Source organism: Amia ocellicauda, chromosome 4, assembly GCF_036373705.1.
Source record: "Amia ocellicauda isolate fAmiCal2 chromosome 4, fAmiCal2.hap1, whole genome shotgun sequence".
Lineage (NCBI taxonomy): Eukaryota > Metazoa > Chordata > Actinopteri > Amiiformes > Amiidae > Amia > Amia ocellicauda.
Genome location: NC_089853.1, coordinates 29009852 through 29032567, shown reverse-complemented (window position 1 = coordinate 29032567; position 22716 = coordinate 29009852). Strand labels below are relative to the sequence as shown.

The 22716-nt window shown below is 37.3% G+C and overlaps 2 protein-coding genes across 3 annotated transcripts in view; both read left to right on the top strand.

Annotated features, from left to right (window-relative positions):
- scamp2 (secretory carrier membrane protein 2) overlaps window positions 1-3130 on the top strand; it is a 14201-nt gene extending 11071 nt beyond the window's left edge. The window contains exon 9 of the mRNA XM_066701765.1: window positions 1-3130. This exon is cut by the window's left edge and continues 1437 nt beyond it. The gene's annotated coding sequence lies outside the window, so the exon portion shown is untranslated.
- A 794-nt stretch (window positions 3131-3924) lies between these two features.
- On the top strand, window positions 3925-22140 carry bbs4 (Bardet-Biedl syndrome 4). 2 transcript variants are annotated; one of them, XM_066701761.1, is made up of 16 exons: window positions 3925-3987; window positions 4871-4922; window positions 10368-10447; window positions 13595-13658; window positions 14547-14658; window positions 15049-15121; window positions 15788-15841; window positions 16063-16160; window positions 17034-17088; window positions 17666-17734; window positions 18130-18282; window positions 19887-20058; window positions 20187-20256; window positions 20567-20711; window positions 20862-21072; window positions 21610-22140. In XM_066701761.1, exons 1-16 carry the CDS (start codon window positions 3958-3960, stop codon window positions 21750-21752), a joined length of 1581 nt encoding a protein of 526 aa, XP_066557858.1. In that variant the 5' UTR covers window positions 3925-3957; the 3' UTR covers window positions 21753-22140. The 2 variants fall into 2 exon arrangements, with proteins under 2 accessions (XP_066557858.1, XP_066557857.1); XM_066701760.1 differs by having other exon boundaries at window positions 16033-16160; window positions 21610-22138.
- The last annotated feature ends 576 nt before the right edge of the window (window positions 22141-22716 follow it).

Below are 22716 nucleotides of genomic sequence, written 5' to 3'. Positions count from 1 at the left end.
TTGTTCGACATCGGAATGATTCACATTGAGTTTCTTTGGGTGTAATCGAGGATTTAACTTAATTCTGGCATGAATTTCTTTTGTATCCACAGTTTTAAAGCTTGTCCCTTTTTTGCAATGAAGGAGCTTGTTTTTAATTAGATAGTTTTTATTATAGACATGCCTATTGGTGAAATTTGGTGATATTGTAGCAAGGATGGCACAATCTTCTATTTAGGAAAGCAAGAAAAAAAATGATCTGAGATTGTAGATTTGTAGATTGTAGATTTTTCATGAGTATAAAGTGAATGTATTAATGTTGCAGTGCAATCCTACCTAGTGAACCTGTGATCTTGCTTGCAGGCTCAGCAAGACAGACCCATTTAGTCGGCAACCTAAATCTGCCTTCTTCACTTTCTATTAAAATTGAGACATATGAAATGTTTTCCTCGATGGATAGAGTGCACTTGTAATCCATTCAGATGAAAACCAGGGCCTAGTGATTTAAGGAGTATTTGCTTTTAATGCTTCTGCAGTTGTACAGGTTGGTGTAAAAATTTGACAAAATGACTAACAAATATATTGTGAAATGGAAGAAAAGAAGTTTGTATACATTTCATTCAACAAAGCACAACGTTTGGTATTGAGGTGATGTGAAGACCCACAGTAAAGATTAAAGCCTAATAAACATTTATGGTTAAAGGTACTTTTAAGCTTTTTTTTTTTTTTTCTCTCCAGGTTTTTATTTTAACATGATTTACTTGCTAGCATAGATGTATCATATTGGGAGACCTATTGCAGTTTGTATTGTCAGGCTCTCCCTTAGTCCACACTTCATGTTCTTTGAATGACATTTAAAATATATGAATTGCTGAAACCAACTTATTTCTTATTGCTGTTTAAGCCTTGATAGCTTTCCACTCATGAATCAGCAGCATTTACCAGTAGTAGGTGATTAGGAAAGGTTGAGAAGGATGTGAATTTAGGATATCTACAGTTTAATGTAAAATAGGGAAGTACATTTAAAATCCATTAATACATACATTCTATATTTTTTGTAATGTAAGGCTGAATATATTTTCAGGCAGGGCGATACATTTTGTATTACTTATGCTTCCTCTAACTTATGATCGTAAGTTTTTGCGGAGTCAAGGTTAGCCTGAGAAATGTAAACTGTTTTGACATCTCCCATCATTATGACAACATGTTGGCAAGTTTTTATTTCCAATGTTTTTTCCTCTAGTTAGGGTCTTGGTATTTTGACAAAGATAAGTGCGCAAACATGCTCTGGTTTAGCTTTATTTTTGTTAGTCACTATTCCTTTGTATATTGTTATTATGACTGTTATTGCTGTTATTTGGGGTTAGACGAGGAGTTGATCATTTTGACATGCTCCGCAAAATCTGACACCTGGTTGAAGATATTTTCTTTTTCCTCTTTGGTTTTATGTTGCTTTTCCTCTTGCTCAAATGTGTTTTCACAGTTTTGACCAAAAGTATTTTGTTAAGGGGTTTGAAGGTTTTCAGATTGAGTCCAAAGTTGGTGATGAGCATTGTTCACAATTCATTCAGTGTAGCTGCTCAGACAGAGATTTCCCATTTACTTAGAGCCCACAGGTTAGATCTGTAGGGAAGAAAATGAAATGTACAATAATTCTCATGATAATATAGAAGAGAGAACATTAAAATCGAAGGCCTTTCCATTACACAGCAAAACCAATTTGTTGAATGTTTTGACTCACTGCTTATCTTTTGTTAGAATATTTCCAGTCTCTTATGGGGACAAAATGGGATTTTGGAAGCTCTAGTCAGCACACCACTACTCTGGGCAGATATGGCAAGGAATACCCATAGTTTTCAGCATGCATCCTCTTTCCCTCATCTACTTAGAGATGATACAGTCTCCTTGTAAGTTTTATAAAAGTTATGCTTTATTTATTTATTCTCTTGCAAGGTTTATATTGTAGATGTTCATAACAATCCTAAATTATTAAATGAGTATCTCGGCACGTGTATTTTCTTCCATACCTTCTTTGTGATGATGACAGTGACTGAGCTCTATTCACGGTTTTCATATCAGTTTTAGGATCTTGTCAATAAGATCTAGAAGGGATAATCTAGTGTTTGATCATTGAAGATGTTTAGGCTTCATCCATCTCTTAAAAATGTATGATTAGTTGTAAATTAAGATTGATATTTACTTTTATACCCGCAGAACCGAAACAATTAAAAAGGGTACAATACTTCAAAATGGAGAAATGATAGTGACTCAACACCGGCTGTGACGTTCAAACTTTTTTGAACTTTTTTTTTTTTATATATATATATATGAACATACCATACTTTTGATTCTTGTAGTAAAGGTAATGAAAAGCTAAAGAAAACAAATGTAGTAACCGATGACTTAAAGTAAAGCTCCAGGGTCAATTGCATTGTTCTCATCAAAGGTTATAATTTTTTTTTTCATTAAACAAAATCACAGCATCGATGGTTCAGCCCTCATCTCTTTTTGAGCACCCTAAACAGATAAACACACACACACACACAACTTTTGCACAAAAGCGTAAAGCACTGCAAACAAACCCCTAAAGCTTTATGTGATTTGTGGGATTATTTTTTTTAGGACAGCCTATTTAATAACTATTTCATGTCCATCAAATCATCCCACATCTCTCTGCATGGGTGTTATACTACTGAAAAACATCCATGGTTTATTCTCCATGTCATGAAATTTGACAGTTGCATGTTATTGAGTCCTTGCTCATAAGCCTCCATTTTACTTTAATTAAAGCCCCTTTTATTGTATGTTTGGACAATAAATGAATGAATCAAATTACCTTGTCCATGGTCCACTGCTGTGACAATAAGAACATTGCAATCACCCTGTTGCAGTTAGGTGTTAGTCTGTGCATGTAGTCTTTTAATTGTAGGACAATTTTGTGCAGAAAGATCTGTGTATTTTTACAGATGTTTAACAATCAACAATTAGTGGGGGTGAGGATGATAGCTCTGATAGTTGTAAATGGGTTATTAAAAAATGTGTTTTAATACTAGTGTATTTTTTTTGGTCTCATTTATGTGTACAACTGTAAATTTAATGGCTCAGAAATAACAATTTTTTTCTCAAATAAAAGACAATGCTTTGTTGTAAAGATCTTCTTGAAGGATTTTTTTTTTATATTTTCCTCTACACAGAGCTTGACTTTGTGTGTTTCACTTGCACTACATTAATGTTTAACAAATTTAAACTTCAGATGATTTACAGTGTTTTTTTCCATTTAATTTAGTCGGTTTCTCCCAAAGGACTGGAGTTACATTTTAACCTGAAAATAGCAGCTTAAGCCGTTACATATTTTTCTAAATAATAACTGACACAAGGTTGTTTCCTTTAAAACTCACATTTAAATAACTTATAGTTGACTGATGGTATAATGCTAATATAGAGAATGCCAAGTATACAATTAAAACACTAGCGTTATCACATTCGGCATAGATTCTTTGATAAGATATTTTGTTTGTTTGTTTTAATGCATAAGTATTTGTGACACTAAAATATTCAAGCATAACATTTCAAGTCAGGTGGACATCAGTATTCCTTTTCTCTTGCACTTTGGGCTTTAACCGCCAGATGGCAGACCTTACTTTTCTTGGCATGCATTTGTCAAAACGTGAAGATTGACAACTAAAACATTTTTAAAATACAAAATGTTGGGTTATTTGTAACCTAAGAGGTTATAATTATAGCCAAATCAAACCTGGAACAGTTTTGTGTGAAAGGAGCAGTACTACATATGTGCATCAATAGCTGTACAATGCTCGTTTTATTGACGTGTATGCCTTTGTATATAATGAATGATTGAATGTACAGTGACAGAGGAGTGTAAATGTTGCACGCTGCTTTGTGCCGGATGTGACGTCAAGGTGCACTTCCTGTGGTACTGTAACCTTGGAAACGGACAACTTCCTGGGGCTCAGTGAAATGAAAATGGCGGAGGAAAAACCCCAGACGGTGAGATAATAACAATAAATCAAAATAAGTATTTCGAAAACGTTGAAGTATTCGTGTGCAGACCATCGAGCATTGTTTTGCATGTGTTTAATCCCGATTGATATATAATTCATAAGTAGATACACGAGACAAGACCAAGAGCTTTTGCGTCTTAAAAAAACACATTAAACCCCCGATATTGAACACAAATGTACTGGCGGGGGCGTTAAAACAGCATGTTTATCACCAGGATCTCAGCTGTAGCTAGTTGGTAGTTATAAGCATTACACTGCAACCCAGGCCTCGGCTGAAAATGTATAGCCAAGAACACTGATCAATTTTATATGTGAGACGAATATTCTGCGGTTTCTCCTTATTCTTGTGTTTTTGCAAGAGTCATACATCTCTCTTGAAAGTAGTTGCTGAAAGATGATATTTGTTGTGGTATTAAAGTATTAAGGCTTTTTCAGTTCCAAAAGTTTGATCCATTTTGATATTTCTGCTCCCAGCATATATGTGCATGTTTGAATAAATCTTGGCTTCATTACAGACTGACAGACCTAGAATAGCAGCCTCCTTCAATTGGTTATCACATTATGTGCAATTGATGTGAGGGATTGTACACATTGCGAATGTCTTCACTTCCTCACAGACTCGTTTGGTCTGGTTATCTTGATTTTACAGTGAAGTAAACTTTGAGAGAAGGGTTTTCTAATCCTCTCCCAGCCTGCCCTATAATCTGGTCAAAAGGCTTTATATTAGGCCTGTGCCAATAGGAACTAGGAGGTGTGAGATGTGTGGTGGTTTTCACACGGACAATAATAATCTATAAAACAGAACTGTGTGAGGTCATTATGGTTTATTGTTCCTAGTTTTTGTGTTTAAATAAGTGTATTTTTTTCAGGATCTTCAGCTTCCGGTGGCCACAGAAAACAAGAAGCCCCGTCCCAAAAAAGGTTTGTTTTTTATGAAACAATGTACCCTATTTTCCAGTTTTTAAGGCTTGACACTGTTTACTAAGGGGATTCTGACAGCATAAGTTAGTATCTTGTTTGCTTTATTTTATTGATCTCTTAAGTTTATTTAAATAAAGAGAGGTTTTCCCATAACTCCTTTGCCAAGGGAAGCAGATATATCCCCTGTGGTTCTGTTTTTCCTGAACTGTTCACCACAGTGGACTCATTTCCATTTCCATCGACACCATGAAACAGTGACAGAGTAACATGTTGCCTAAATGGTACAACACTGAAGTATTAACTGATACAGTACACAAAAGAAACTGGGCTATGCAGTGCTGTTATACAATAGCATGCTTTGCAGTTCAGGATGGCTTCATTGCTCTGCTCTGAGCAGGTTTGGTGTTTTTGGCTGGATTTGGTGATTACACTGCTCTATTTCATTGCATTAGCCCTGGGTTGATAGAGGTCTATAGAGATTTTAATTTGAAACATATTACAACTTCCTGCAGATGGCACTCTTGCTATTACAGCAGAGAGAGTTAACATTTGACAGTTTCATTTTATATATATATATATATATAATTTTTATTTTCTTTTCCTGAAAACCCGTGAATGCCATGTCAGTTTCTTTAACTGTCTTCAACTAATGTGGATTGGTTTGAGTCCCATGATCCTTTTAAAAATGGTGCCTTTATACATGGAACAAAAGACAGACCCTTTACACAATTCTGTGTGTATGTAGAAATTAATAGTAATGTATGTAGTTATTTCAATAACTCAGGAGGGAGATACCTGAAGGCAGGTGCCCTGATACATTTCAAGCAAAATCAATAAAGAGCCTAGACACCTTTTGAAAATTGGAACTAAATCATGCTGATAAATAATTTAAAGAACATTCTTCATGGTGGTAGGCTGAGGTTTCTATGAAACAGAAAAAGAAAAATCTACAATTATAAATAATGCCCCCCTTATTTGTTCAATAAAGCATCATCTGATCTACGTTAGGATATGAGAAGTTCAAGAAGTAGGTGAAGGATAACAATACAGTTACACTGAGGACATAAAGTAGATAATAGCCAAGAATGAAAGATTTGATGCTTGTGATGTGAAATTAGGTCTATGGTATTTGTATTTGAAGATAATTAAATGCCAGAATGGATTCTTTGGTTGAGAATTGATTCAACATCAGAAGCGAAAGGGCTTATATATTGAAATAGTGTTAGTGTTCCACTGTACAAGGGAAATGTAAACATGCATGTTGTTGGAGACTGATTCAATCTAGAATGAAAAAGCAGACAGCTGAGTAAATGTTTGCATTGTGATCACATATAGGAGCTGTGAAAGCTGCATTATTACAATTATTCCTGAGGATGTGATATGGAAGACTCAGACAAAGACTGAAATCAAAACATAGGTTTTGATTTGCATGTAGAATAACATCTGCATTTTTGTAAACTAGTTCTATCCTGTAATTGCCAGCTGTTTCGACGAGCAAAAACCTGTAACCTAGTTCTTGAACAATTGAAACTCTGCCCAGAAGAAGAGGTCTATTTTTTATTACAGTTCCTTGGGTAAGTTTAATTTCTCAGTAGCTTCACTTTTCCCCAGTGGAATCAGATGTGGAGACTTATAAGAGCGTGAAATCGCTCAAAACTACAAAACACATAATTTACAGCTTATGCTCCTCAATTGTTATTAAAATGAGCTTCTCTGCAACAGAAAGGTAATTACGCTATGCATTGGAAATTACATTTTCTTAAATGGCTTTTATTTGCAGGGACTATCAGATTAAACCCCTTAAAGTGTTTGCCCATTTAGTGCAGTTCACCCACCCACTTCATTATAAACTTTGAAAACAAACTTCCTTTCAGTGTGATGGAGCTACTGTCAATTCTGTGATGCAGTATGATGGTTCAGAGTAAAGATTGTGAAAGATATGTAGGTGTTAGGGTAATTAATTGCCATGTCTATATTAACTAAGGATTTGAGTGTTTAAAAAAAAAAAACACAAAATAAGATTTGAAATTAGAATACTTGACCAAACTGAGCCTAAATTGGCTATACAGATGAAGATATGAATGGTCTGCTATTAATAGTTAGGTCAATTATATTGTAATATAGCTAAATTATGCATTTAAAATCGAATTAATGATCAAATTAGGGTTACATTGGGGAAGTGGTTGGAGTCCCCAGAACACATGATTAAATAAACAATAAAGATTCAGATTTTTATTTAGGCATTTAGGCAATTATCTTTTGACCCCGTATTTAGTGACAGTCTAATTTATTTATGTAATACATTAAGGCACATCTACTTAACTTCTAACTTAATATTTTGTTACCAATCTTTGTTTAGTTTTGACAGGAAATTAATTAATTCTTATTGGTTTATTATTTTATTTTTCTCAACTCTAAATTCCAAGGCCCTCCTGATTTTGCCTGATGGTGTACAGGTTGGGACATGCTGGAGAAGAGATTCTGACAGAGCCACAATCCCACTATGTTCCAGTGGGTGTCACTATGAGAGAGGTATATTTACAGAGCCCCAACAACAGGGAAGAGGATTAAAGCTTCAGAATAGAAAAAAACATCCATAAATAGAACAGTAAATCTGATGTGATAAATAGCAGCCCGGTACTGTGCAAGTCCACACTTCATAATTAGTGCAATGTCTTTGTTCAGCTGCACACTGGGTGTGGAACAAAGACTCTGTGCCTCCCCCCCCCCCGCTGTGTGGAATCAGTGCTGTGACTCAGCAGGAGCTGCAGCTCACAGATTCATAGCCATTATCCTTTAAGATGGGGGGGGGGGAGATCAACTTTGTAAAATTTGAAAATGATAGGAAGCAGAACATCCTGTCGTCTTCATTATCTCATCCGTGCTATAGAAAACCCAGGAGCATTTATAGCAGTCTGCATTTGGGGCATTGTATTTAAGCCAAATACCTTATTTACATTTGCAGGCTAAGCATCGTCATGCGGGGAGGCTGTGAAGGTGATGCAATTGGTTACTTTTTTTTTTTTTTTTTTTTTTAATCAGTGCTTTTACTGCACCGACAGAATGGCATGCATTTTCCGAACATCTTTTAACTTTAAGAACTGAATGTTTTATTCTTCAGTAAACCTTTCTTTCTTCTTGTATGCATATAGTCAATGTCTGTCATTTTCCATATTATTACAGTCCTATTAAAACCCAAGAATGAGAGTGCTTTCAAACTTGCAAAGGCCCCCTTATTGAAATCCTGACAATCAAAATTAAAATGTCTAACTCTTGTCATCACCCCAGGTTTGCACAGCTGGTAATGGCTAAAGAATGGCACAGTCTGATATATTGTGAATGGCACACTGCATGTCACCCACTCGTCTGCACTCTGCAGTAGACTTCTAATACTCGTTCGTTGCCGCTGTCATATCTTGGACAGATAAGACACCAGTTTGTGGGAGAGCTTGATTAAAAATCAGGTAGACAGTACAACTGTGTAGGCTTATTCTGAATTTCTGCATGAAAACCTATTTAAATATAGTTAAGTTGGCAAAAATGTTAGCAGGGATAATCAGAAGCACTTCAAAATTTATATTTATTCACACATAATTCCAGTTTTGTGTTTGTTTGTTTTTAATCAGTGGTTTAGTACTGGGAAGAAGCCTATTTATTTTTGACCATGACATTTCAATTTAAATAATGCTTTCCATAATTTAGTATGCTAATAGCCCACAATCATTTAATCAGAGCAAATGCTTATTATAAAGGAGTTAAGTTTGAAAACCTTGTGCCTTATACATATTTTCTTCTCTTTGGGACTGCTGCTCTGCCTGTTTCCTCCCCTCTCTTCCTCTCCTGCTGCCAGTGCTCCCTATTTTCTTCATGCTGTCTCTCCCTCTTCCTGTCTCCAGCTCCTGTCATTCACTTTGCTCTGTTTTACAAACACTGCATCGGTTTACTGGACGCTGGGGGCTTCCTGTTACCTTGGCAACAGAAAGGCTGTCTACTGCAGACTCCACAGAGCTGCCAGCACAAATAAATACAGTGAACAGGTCTAGTATTGTCAACAGTCCTGCAGTTCGAAACAGGTTTTGACCAAAACTGGGGTGATGACAAGAATTAGAGTTAATTTTGAAGTGGCTACAAGGAGCACAATAGCAGTATACCATGTGCTCATTAGTGGAAACAGGAAAATCACTGGATGCTAGATTTGTTAGATTGTCCTTAAGTGAATTTATACACCTGACTAGGTATGTACTGATTTATGCACAGTACTAACATGTTTTTTTTATTATTATTTGATGTATTGTGTATATTGGCCTACAAAGTCAAAAATGTATAGACTTCCTAGTTTTTTCATCAATCAAATCATGGTTACAGAAGTAAACTTCAGTGTGATTTTATGTACACTGATGACTTTTTAATGGTTACCTGTGCATACATATTTATTTTATTTTAGAAGCCGTTTTCTGTAAGTGCTCATTAATCTTTACACTGTTGTCTTACATGTGTTTTCTATGAGGCTCTTAGAGAGATTATTCAAATACATTAATTAAACAAAACAAGTACCCACTCATTAATGTACAGTTCTAGTGTTTTATTGTTGTATATTCTGAACCCTGTTGAGATTTAGCTGAGAACATTGAGTACTAACAAGATCTATAATAATTTAATTGTAAACAAAAAAAAACACCAGTAAAAGAAAGACTTAAAATATCTTTCAGAGAAGAAGGAAAGAAGAAAAATAAGTGAAATTAACAAAACACTTGTTAGTATAAGCAGATTACAAAATAAACAATCTTTTTTTTAAGGCATCAAATCTAATCTGTTTTTATATTTCACTCCAGGGTTTTTTGAAGCTCTTATCTCTCTTTTAATATACAGAAAATGCTTTTAATGCTTGCCGTTGCTAAGTTGCCATTGATTGTCAGTTATATGGTATAATTCTTCTGTATATGGGCAGTCATGCATTGCCCCTTTTTTTTATTATCACAATTAGTCATTAAAGCTTTCCGGAGCTCCGCAATAACCATGCAGTCTAGGCCCCCTCCAAAAGGAATTAAAAAGAGTTTTGTATTCTATTCCAGTTTTCACTACTGAATATGTTATATCAGTGTGTGAGCTTCCCATGGGTGAGAGGGTGGGAGTGAGTGAGCATGATTCAATATCACGTGAAGCAGGGTTTAATGTTAAATTTGTAGAAAGGGAGAAAAAAGAAGAAACACAACAGGACATACACATATACAGGTGACAGGTGTCCCCTTCATTCTTCTACTGTGAGAGGTCTGTTCAAATAAAGACAGCGGTCAAGTAGGAGTCAGGAATAGCCTTTTATGGACAGGGCTGGCTCTAGAGAACCCTCCCTTGGTCACCCTTAGTGTGGCATGGCGCGCAGGGAGAAAGTTCTGTGCCGTATCATCTCTGAGTGCCGTGTGTGTTCTGCTAATGTTTTCCACTCAGCTCCAGAGCTTCCCATTCTGGAACGGAGGAACTGGCTGATCCATCTCCACTACATCCGGAAAGATTATGAAACCTGCAAGGTAGGAATCAAGCTGTTTATTTTTCTCCCCTCTCTTCTTCTTCTCTGATGCCATTCTGTGCACTGCCTGCAAACCCCAGCAACTGTTTCTCTGATATACAAAGCTTCTCCACTCGAATGCAGATGTTAAGCGGTTCACTGCAGGGAAGAAGACTTGCTTATTGTTCCCCTTTGGTTTGTGAAATCCACTGACTGCATTTTGTAGTTTGCATGCTATCTGGAGGGTGACGCAAGCACATGTTGCGAGTTGTTTCCCTAAATGATTCTGAACGGTCTTTTGAATGTTGTTATATACATCATGTGCATATTCCACTTAAGAAAGTAAAAGTAGGTTGTAAGTGATGTTCTGAAATTCTGTTAACCCTTAAAATACACACAGCTCACTTTTAAGCTGTTGCTTTTTAATGATTCAGAATTGATCATGATTTACTTCTACTAGATCAGCTCCATTATCCATCCAAACCTGGCCAAATGGCAGTTGTATTTGAAAATTGGATATCTTGTATATTTAATGTGTATGTAATGCATTATGTATTATATGTATATGTATAAAATCTGAACAGTATCATATAAACATCCAATTTAATCAGTATGAACATATTTTTAAAAATGCAAAGGAAAATTATATAAAATAGTTCAAGGTTAAAGTTTTGTTAAAAAGCAGTCACAGTCCAGAAACCTACCACCAATTTTAGGCCTGGAGTAGTTGTTATGTTTTTATTTAACTGCAGACCAGGATATGTTTCCACAACTGTAGCATAAGACACTACAGTCAGTTTACTGCCAATGCATATTAATCTCAATATGATATTCATGGCAAGTAACTTTACATTTCCACACCCTGCTGTTTTGAATCATGTATACATTTCAAACTGTGTGGAAAAGAAAACTGATTTATTGGGCACCTGTTGCGTACCCTATCATGTGTATTAAATGCGACATGCTGTTATTCTGCCTACTTAAAACTGAGAAATACAGAAAAGGTGTTTCATATATATATATATATATATATATATATATATATATATATATTATATATATATTATATATATATATATATATATATTCTTTTATTAATTAATTATTTGCTGGAATGTTAACAAAAATAATTTGTGCAGAAATAGTGGGGAAGGACTAAGGATAAATGCTCAAGACTATGACACTAGAATGAAATACAGATGACAAGGGAGTTTATATATCTAAATATCTAATCAACACAGATAATGTTAATAAAAACATCTGCATGCATACACATTTGAATATCCCTAATACATTATTCATTAAGTTTCCCTTCCTTGTGTAGACTATCCATATAAAAGCTGGAAAAAGAGCACCTGTAATATTCTGTCCACAACCTTCATGATTGCCAGCGTGCGCAGTTTCACTGGCTTACAGAATGCAGGCAATCTGCCCTAAACCCACATTCGCAAGGCACGATCAGCACGGTGTGAAACCCTCCACAGGTGGCACTCAAGCACATGGAGAGCAGAAGCCTAATCGATAGGTCATACAGTATTATATCTGACATTTTCCAGTTTCCGTTCTTAGATTTATTATTCATGAATTCAGTCCTCCCAGCTGCCTGCATAAAAATATATTCTACTGAGTGCCCAGGTTTTGTCTTTCATCTATTATTTTGATAAAAAAAAAAAAACACTTTTTAATATATTTGACTACCAATGAACTGCCAGGCTGCTCAGTTTTAACTGTTGAAAGGATGTACAGTGAGGGAAAAAAGTATTTGATCCCCTATCAATCAGCAAGATTTCTCTTAAAGGGAGTGCTCCTAATCTCAGCTCGTTACCTGTCCACAGAAGCAATCAATCAATCAGATTCCAAACTCTCCACCATGGCCAAGACCAAAGAGCTGTCCAAGGATGTCAGGGACAAGATTGTAGACCTACACAAGGCTGGAATGGGCTACAAGACCATCGCCAAGCAGCTTGGTGAGAAGGTGAAAACAGTTGGTGCGATTATTCGCAAATGGAAGAAACACAAAATAACTGTCAGTCTCCCTCGGTCTGGGGCTCCATGCAAGATCTCACCTCGTGGAGTTTCAATGATCATGAGAACGGTGAGGAATCAGCCCAGAACTACACGGGAGGATCTTGTTAATGATCTCAAGGCAGCTGGGACCATAGTCACCAAGAAAACAATTGGTAACACACTACGCCGTGAAGGACTGAAATCCTGCAGCGCCCGCAAGGCCCCCCTGCTCTAGAAAGCACATGTACAGGCCCGTCTGAAGTTTGCCAATGAACATCTGAATGATTCAGAGGAGAACTGGGTGAAAGTGTTGTGGTCAGATGAGACCAAAATCGAGCTCTTTGGCATCAACTCAACTCGCCGTGTTTGGAGGAGGAGGAATGACCCCAAGAACACCATCCCCACCATCAAACATGGAGGTGTAAACATAATGCTTTGGGGGTGTTTTTCTGGTAACGGGACAGGACAACTGCACCGCATCAAAGGGACGATGGACGGGGCCATGTACCATCAAATCTTGGGTGAGAACCTCCTTCCCTCAGCCAGGGCATTGAAAATGGGTCGTGGATGGGTATTCCAGCATGACAATGACCCAAAACACACAGCCAAGGCAACAAAGGAGTGGCTCAAGAAGAAGCACATTAAGGTCCTGGAGTGGCCTAGCCAGTCTCCAGACCTTAATCCCATAGAAAATCTGTGGAGGGAGCTGAAGCTTCGAGTTGCCAAACGTCAGCCTCGAAACCTTAACGACTTGGAGAGGATCTGCAAAGAGGAGTGGGACAAAATCCCTCCTGAGATGTGTGCAAACCTGGTGGTCAACTCCAAGAAACGTCTGACCTCTGTGATTGCCAACAAGGGTTTTGAGGTCAAATACTTATTTCCCTCATTAACATGCAAATCAATGTATAACTTTTTTGAAATGCGTTTTTCTGGATTTTTTTGTTGTTATTCTGTCTCTCACTGTTAAAATACACCTACCACTAAAATTATAGACTGATCATTTCTTTGTCAGTGGGCAAACGTACAAAAACAGCAGGGGATCAAATAATTTTTTCCCTCACTGTAACTGTAGGCTTGAAGAAATCCTGAGTGCCTAACTGAATGAATAACTAGGCTGAATAAGATTTATTTGTCGTATTGTCCTTTTCTTTGTTAAATATAGGCAATTATCAAAGAACAGCTGCAGGAGACACAAGGAATGTGTGAATATGCAATTTATGTACAAGGTAAGCTTTTATATATACAGCTTACAATTTGTACTTGACAGATGAAAGCACGAAAACTGGACTTGAACTTGAGGAAAACCAAAGTCATGTTTAACAGACTTTGTTATTTATGTAAAATAACTATGAAAAGTTGACAAATGAATACTTGAAAATGTTAAGTCTGCCTTGGACAACAAATCAGTGCAGATGGAGAAAGCAGAAGAAGGTGGAAATAAGATGCAGTGCATTTGAAAGAAACAGCACTTTGTTGAAAGGAAATCTATGCACTTTCCTGAACAGAAAAGTATTTGATCAATGCATACTACCAGTGCTCACTTATTGCTGTGAGACCTGATCACTAAATGCAAATATGATTCAGAAACTGCAGATGTCACAAAGGAGCATGGAGAGAGATGGAAAGATATATGATTGGAATAACAAGAAGAGAAATTAATGGATCTGAGAACAATTACAATGTGACATCACTGTGATTTCTCCTATGCCCCTCCCAGTTATTTTCTAGGACTTTATTGCATCATGTCTGCACTTGTCACCTCTTTGATCTAGGATGTACGCTTTGTATTTTCTTTTAGCTGTACTTCTGCACTTTTGCAGTTCTTAAATTGTACTTTCTATTAACGCTTAATTTGAATTTTGTATTGAATTGTATTGCTGCACATTCATAATACTTGTGTAACCTGTAAGTCACCCTGAAAAAGGACATCTGTCAATAACTAAATAATAATAATATGACAGAGCCTTTTTCTTAAGTTTCACAAATCCACCAGTTCAAGTAAACTTTTTCCCAACTTTTTCCTGCTTTTGGCAACAGCAACAATAGTTTATCAGTTTGTATTTTAAGTATTTGAAGTCCTTGTTCTGTTTAAAATATATATATTTTATTTAAAGCTTTAGTACTGCGTCTCGAGGGGAAGATTCAGCAGTCTCTGGAGCTGTTTCAGAGCTGTGCACTCCTCAATCCGAGAAGCTCAGACAACCTGAAACAAGTAGCGCGATCTCTGTGAGTGTGTACACTATGGTGCTCTGAGCTTTTGATCATTTATGTGCTACGAAAATCATCTGTAAATTTGGTTTGTGTGCAGTCTGACGCACACAGGCATTTCCTATTATTTCCAAGTAGTATTAAGTAGCAACATGAGCCTTTTCAACTAGAAAGCTTTGTTTTGGATAGTGAGAATGCTTATCATAAATGTCTTTGTTATTTAGTCTACACATATAAAATAAGTTCAGTGCCATTACACATTGTAAATAAAATTACAAATAAATCTGTTTGCAAGTATAATGTTTGTTTTTCTGTTCTATAACACTGATTGTCGCATTCTATGTGTTTGAAAACTGTTTTATTTGCCCCCTTTTTACAATAACATGAAATTATGTTTATTTTGTTCAGTTTTCTACTTGGAAAACACAAGGCTGCGATTGAAGTTTACAATGAAGCTGCTAAACTCAATCAGAAGGACTGGGTAAGATTAACTGAATTATAGTAATTACTGAAATCCCTTACATTTAAGCATACATTACCCTTTCAGGTGGACTAGTAACACTTTAGGGAATTAAGTAGTAAAACATTTAGAGAACCAGCTGCCCAGCAACAGGGGTTGCTTAAATGATCTGATACCTGCTGTCTACCTGAGACCATAATAGGTCTGTTAGCGCTGGGGGGTAATCGCACACCCATTGTGTGTGGAAAAGAATGTATTCTAATTTTACATACTGAAGTGTCAGATACCATAGCATGTAAGAATCACGCTGCTTTTAGGATGAGCTTGCTCGAGTACCAGGGTTATGATCAGTAGTAGTTTCTGTCTAGTTTAGTGTCCTGTCTACAGCAGCCTGGAGACACACAGGTCACAGCTTTCAAATCAAATCTGAAGGGAACCGGGACCTGAGCACACTGGTCATCACTTATTTTGACTTATTTAACATGATTGTTTTTTAAAGCTATAGTGAGTTGCACATTTCTGAACTGGACATTTAATTATAGCTATAACTTGGCTTGAATTAAATATGATAGGGTTAACTCTCATTGGTTGGTTGATGTAATCTGTTTGTTTTATTGTCTTTAGAGACAATATTCCCCTCTTTATCTGTAATCCATACATAAACAGTTGTCCTGTATTCCTCTGCAGGAGATCAGCCACAACCTTGGTGTGTGCTACATGTATCTGAAAGACTTCAAAAATGTAAGTCTTACATTCAAGATGATCGTTTTTAATGGGATGTAAAAGTGATAAGACTTCATGGTAAATGAATAGTTCTGCTGGTTTTCCAAATTGTGAGGACAACATATGTTTGAATGTCTGTCTTTGGAATCTTAAATGTATTGGATTACTGTACACGATTTCAAAATCTATCAATTTTTTCTTTTGTAAAGGCTCATGAGCAGTTGAATTCTGCTTTGCAGCTAAATAAACATGATTTGACATTTATGATGCTGGGAAAGATCCACTTGCTGGAAGGAGACACTGAAAAGGCAATTGATGTCTATAAAAAGGCAATTGAGTGAGTATTTCTTATAGTGAATGAAATTTACAAAATATTTTGCAGTCTTTAGTACATTGCAACACTCAAAACAGCAGGTGTTTGCTTTAATGCATAATTAGGTATTGCTATAATTAATCAAATTGGGTTTGAATACATTCTTTCTTTACTCCCAAAATAGGAAACATTTTGGAGCCCTTTCTTCAAATAAGCTTTATTTTATTTTTATGTATAACTCACATAATGACATACAAGCCACTCAACTGAAATGTACAAAGGAAAAATGTGCATGTTATGAGGAGATTCATTAAGATGTCAAATGTGTACCATATTATAACAGTTAAAGATCATTGCATCCTCCTAGAGATGAATTATATGTAAAAGCATGTACTTGCATCTTGACAGTTCTCTCTGAGGTCAATACAATCATTTTAAAATAACAATTTTGTTATGTCCTCATAGCGTGGAATAAGCGATCATTACCGTTGCTGGTGAATGCTTTTGAAAAGGACACATGGCTGATGAACAAATAGACTTTCTTAACACAATTTTTCCGGCTGATGTGTGTTTTCCTTTACTGTTTCTCGTCTTTCAGCTCTCTAGGGCATTTGGGTAAATAACTTAAAGTGCAAATGTGCCAGTGTGCTTCAAGCACCGCTCATTAATACCGGCCTCCTGTTGTTTAAACGAATTAATAAAGAATAATGACACAATGGTCTGTTTTAATGAGATAAACAATAGTGAATTTTAACATCTCTGTCTTTATACAGTATCCACCATAATCATCCTTTTAACATTATTAAAAATACACAAAACAAGGTGAAATTTTGTAGATGCGTCTAACAGACTACGTTTACATGAAAACTGTTTTTGGTTGTATTCTTTACCACTTAGATTTTCACCCGAGAACACTGATCTACTGACAACACTTGGATTACTATATCTGCAGGTAAGAGTGGGTGCATAGCTTAATACCATTTAATAGCTATTAATAGGTAATGTATCCAAATTGGTCACTGTTCAGTTTTATATTGTAATTTTGAAATTATTCTAGCAATTCTATGTGAATTACAAAAACATTGTGTATGCAGAAAAACATTTTTACATTCTACAGTATGATTGGTGGATTATCTAAAGCTTAATATTTTAGTTACAGGAGACTTTTAATGAAGGCTCTGTTCAGAGTAGAGGGGAATTAACATCAGTAAACGTAAATAAAATTTAAAAAATGTATTTTAGCTTTCTGTGTTACTGGGACATTTCTCTGGCTTTCCATCAATATTTCTGTTATTTGCATATTGTTTTAAAAGCTACTGTATCTTAGGCTCCAAACACTGTTCTATCATGCCATGTTGATTCTTGCTTTTTAGTTGAGGAGAAATAGGGACAATTAGATTTTATTCATTTTTGTATTCATATTTTTAATTAATTGAATCATCTTTCTTGTTTCCTGAGTGTTGAATATAGAAATTTGAAAACTGTGTTTTCAAATGAGACTGCCATTTCATTATTACATTTTTCTGTAGCTCGGAATCTATCAAAAGGCATTTGAACATCTTGGTAATGCCCTTACCTATGACCCCAACAACTATAAGGTAAGAAGTTAATTTTTTCCCATTAAAGATTTCTATTCATTTGGAGTTTCTTTTAATGTTTTCATGTCTGTACCTGTGCTGCACATTTTAATACATTAGATCTGGGTTGGCCCAATACAGTTTTCTTAAAATCCACCTTTTGTGGAATGTAACTAAGAAGTTACTTAAATGTAGACTGTTAACATTTTTCAGAGTAGGATAGCTAAGGATTGTTTTAATATACATGAAGAAACTACAGAATTAAGAAAACTAACATCGAAGTAGAATCAATCATCTTTAGACATATTTAAGGATATCTCGTGCTCGGGTCACATGCAAACTATTTTGGTCTTGTTGCATATTCCCAATGCTCACTTCTCCATCAATGACTGAATGCGTGACTTCCTCGTTTCCAGGCTATCCTGGCAGCAGGCAGTATGATGCAGACTCACGGAGATTTCGATGTGGCCATGACCAAGTACCGTGTGGCCGCCTGTGCCGTGCCCGAGAGTCCTCCTCTCTGGAACAACATAGGAATGTGCTTCTTTGGTAAAAAGAAGTATGTTGCGGTAAGAAATATTCACAGAGGAAGAGGATTGTTTTCCTGAAGGGCAGGGAAAGGTCTGAAAGGAGGCCAGCACAGACCCGGGATTAATATGACTCCTCAAAATGACAGTGAGCTCGAGCCTGGTTGGACAAGGCCATTATGAAAATGGGGGCAATTGTAATTGAGTTCATATGGAGAATTAAGGACTTCTGAAGGGTTGAGAACCAAATTGTCCCCTTCATGACATGTTTGTGATTGTACTTATTAATCGTACACTCAGTGCCACGTCCACACCTTTTTCAATTAGAAATAGAATGGCACTTGTTTTTCTGAAGATTACCCATATGCTGCACAGGTCACTTGGGGGGAAAAGTAGGTCATTAGCCAAGTAATTGGAGGCCTTTTTAAGAACTTTTTTTACCTTAATAAGCTCTCATCTCTCCATTTCTGATCATGTCAGTGATGGCCCTCAGGATTGATAATCTAAATATAACTTGGTTATTAGGGAAAGAATAAAAGAACAACTGTGTCAGTGATAATTAAATTCAAAACCTGATTGTGCATTGTAATTAGATACTGTATACAGCACATTTTCCACATTATCCCCAATCAATTTTTAATAAGACGGATAATTAAGCTAGACTAGATCTTAATCAAGTTAGTTCTTTCTTGATATAGAGTCCCATCACAGCGAGATGTCCTGAACACCCAAACAGTACTCGCACTGTGAACAAACGCACTGTATTTCAAGTCGGATTTATGGCTGCAGGGTCTGACATAATTTTTTTATTGCGGTTGCCTAGCTGGGCAGGTGCCTTTAGTTTAACTTGCTCCCTACAAAATATACCTGCCTTTTCGCATGAAGGTTATTCATGGTTATAAGGAATCTATTGGGATATACACCGATCAGCCATAACATTATGACCACTGACAGGTGAAGTGAATAACACTGATAATCTCATTATCATGGCACCTGTCAGTGGGTGGAATATATCAGGCAGCAAGTGAATATTTTGCCCTCAAAGTTGATGTGTTAGAAGCAGGAAAAATGGGCAAGTGTAAGGATCTGAGTGACTTTGACAAAGGGCCAAATTGTGATGGCTAGATGACTGGGTCAGAGCATCTCCAAAACTGCAGCTCTTGTGGGGTGTTCCCGGTCTGCAGTGGTCAGTACCTATCAAAAGTGGTCCAAGGAAGGAAAAGCGGTGAACAGGGTCATGGGCGGCCAAGTCAGCACATAACTCATGCTTGATGTCTTTTGATTGCCCACGAATGGACCAGTAGTTCATTTGGAATCTTTCTGAGGATGGCCAAGTGCCAAATAATGGTCATTGGAAATAAACCACATATTTAAGGTAAAACTATCACTTGCCCCATCAGGCATGTAGTCTAGCAAAGTAGCCTGCCGGACAGAACTTGGCACCTGTGTCAGACCCTTTTCAAAAGGCCTTAAGCTTGTTTTATCAATTAATTAATGGTAGGCACTATATCTTAGTGTTTTCATTGTACAACCAAATATGTTTTTTGTTTGATTAACTTAATAAAATGAAATAGGGAACAAATATATACAGATCAATTGGCTTTGAGATTTCCAAACTCTACCCTCTGTCCCTTTTCCAATTTCAGGCTATCAGTTGTTTGAAAAGAGCCAACTACCTGGCTCCATTTGACTGGAAAATTCTGTATAACCTGGGGTTGGTGCATCTCACCATGCAGCAGTACGCCTCGGCCTTCCACTTCCTCAGTGCTGCCATCAACCTCCAGCCGAAGATGGGCGAGCTCTACATGCTGCTGGCTGGTAACGCATCCTCTGATGTTGACAGAAAGAGTGGTGTTCAGGACATTGTAGATGTGGGGGGCGGGGAAAATGTGTGTTTTGGGGCCTCTTTGCATTTGTATTTGTTTTTATTTCTGTTATTTCATTAGTGGCCCTGACTAATCTGGAAGACATAGAGAATGCCAAGAGATCATATGAGCAAGCCGTGTCTTTGGACCAGTAAGTCAGTCCTATAAACACAACCCTTTTTTGCTGAAAAAAATAACTTTTCTGTGCTTAAGGCAAAAATATTTTTACTTGATCCAATATATTTTTACTAATGAAACATGTTTATTAATAATTTATTTCTAAAATAATTTGTAAAAGCTCAAATGGACAAATGAAATCATCCAGAGTAATCATGTATTTCTGCAGCCAGAACAAATCTATAGTGAAAGCATTGTTTGAATACAGTTGATGAGAATTGGTGGAGATGATCATTATGTGTTATGAGTTGAAAATGATTCCGTACTGCCCTTTCTCCCCACAGATCCAACCCACTGGTCAATCTGAACTTTGCCATCCTGCTCTACAACCAAGGGGATAAGAAGGGGGCCTTGCAGCAGTATCAGGAGATGGAGAAGAAAGTGAACAAGCTGAAGGAAAGCAGCAGTGTTACTGAGTTTGATCCTGAGGTAACTCTCGCAGCACAGTCAGCATTAATGCTACAGGCAGGGAACTATTCTCCTCCTGAGTTGCCCTGACAGCAATTGGTTGAAGGAATTTTACATCCCAAACATGACATCACCATCCTCACTGCATAGTTGCCTTTCTTGTGTGTCCAGCTTATAGAAATGGCTCAGAAGATGGGAGCAGCACTGCAGGTGGGAGAGAGCCTGGTGTGGACAAAGCCAGCCAAGGACTCCAAATCCAAGCAGCGTGCGGCTGCCCCCAGCAAGCCAGCCAGCTCCCAGCAGCCCCTGGGCTCTAACCAGGCATTAGGGCAGGCCATGTCCTCTGCTGCTGGGTACAGCAAGAGCATACAGCTATCAGCAGGTATACAGGAATACCAGCATGTTATCCCTTATACTGCAAGATGGGCAGTGCTACTATAAAAATGTGTTAGTATGTAAAAAGCAACATCTGAAAATATACTATCCGTCACGTTAATGAATTTTTATTTTCCTATAAAAGCGTCTCATGTTTCTACTAATGGGTCATAATGACACCATGATGACATAACTACCTCATGGCCAATATTCTTGTTATCAGTTTTAAGTGTCCTATTAGTGTCAAATGGCACGTATTAACAGACGCTTCGCACAATTTTTAGGACAACATCCATTCAGATTTAGCGATCTGGTTATTGTTAATAGTTATTAATTTGTTTCATCATACGGTTTATTGTGTTGTCGTCTAAATCTACAGAGGCACCTCCGTCTGAGCGATGGTGTCACTGAAACTTCATTTTCGTTATATAATGAGAACAGATTTTTTTACCCCAACCCTGCTGAGGATAGTACACGCCTGCCTGTTTAAGATTTCAGTTATTTTAATTCTCTGTATGACTTTGTGCACGTGTGTGTGATTCAGGCGGTGCAGTCACAGGCCTGCAGAAGCCCCCATCTTTGCCCCTGGAGCCAGAGCCCTCTGCTGAGACGGCGCCTGCAGAGCCCTCGACCCCCACAGAGTCTAAAGACAGGAAGAAGGGCAAGAACAAGATGGCAGCCGAATAGAACCAGGTGGCCTATTCCGCTTCCCACGTACCATTGCACAGGGGATGCACTGACACTTTTAGTTTTATTTATTTATTTATGTATTTATTTATTCTCATTCATTTTAATGTTTTCATATATATATACACTCACCTAAAGGATTATTAGGAACACCTGTTCAATTTCTCATTAATGCAATTATCTAACCAACCAATCACATGGCAGTTGCTTCAATGCATTTAGGGGTGTGGTCCTGGTCAAGACAATCTCCTGAACTCCAAACTGAATGTCTGAATGGGAAAGAAAGGTGATTTAAGCAATTTTGAGCGTGGCATGGTTGTTGGTGCCAGACGGGCCGGTCTGAGTATTTCACAATCTGCTCAGTTACTGGGATTTTCACGCACAACCATTTCTAGGGTTTACAAAGAATGGTGTGAAAAGGGAAAAACATCCAGTATGCGGCAGTCCTGTGGGCGAAAATGCCTTGTTGATGCTAGAGGTCAGAGGAGAATGGGCCGACTGATTCAAGCTGATAGAAGAGCAACTTTGACTGAAATAACCACTCGTTACAACCGAGGTATGCAGCAAAGCATTTGTGAAGCCACAACACGTACTACCTTGAGGCGGATGGGCTACAACAGCAGAAGACCCCACCGGGTACCACTCATCTCCACTACAAATAGGAAAAAGAGGCTACAATTTGCACAAGCTCACCAAAATTGGAGTTGAAGACTGGAAAAATGTTGCCTGGTCTGATGAGTCTCGATTTCTGTTGAGACATTCAGATGGTAGAGTCAGAATTTGGCGTAAACAGAATGAGAACATGGATCCATCATGCCTTGTTACCACTGTGCAGGCTGGTGGTGGTGGTGTAATGGTGTGGGGGATGTTTTCTTGGCACACTTTAGGCCCCTTAGTGCCAATTGGACATCGTTTAAATGCCACGGCCTACCTGAGCATTGTTTCTGACCATGTCCATCCCTTT

What these genes read in the sequence shown, in the direction of transcription:
- bbs4 (XM_066701760.1), top strand. Translation starts at nt 3,958, where the DNA reads ATGAAAATGGCGGAGGAAAAACCCCAGACG. An exon ending in GAAGCCCCGTCCCAAAAAAG is followed by an intron (nt 4,923 to 10,367) that starts GTTTGTTTTTTA and finishes TTTTCCACTCAG; the next exon opens with CTCCAGAGCTTCCCATTCTG. An exon ending in AAGATTATGAAACCTGCAAG is followed by an intron (nt 10,448 to 13,594) that starts GTAGGAATCAAG and finishes TGTTAAATATAG; the next exon opens with GCAATTATCAAAGAACAGCT.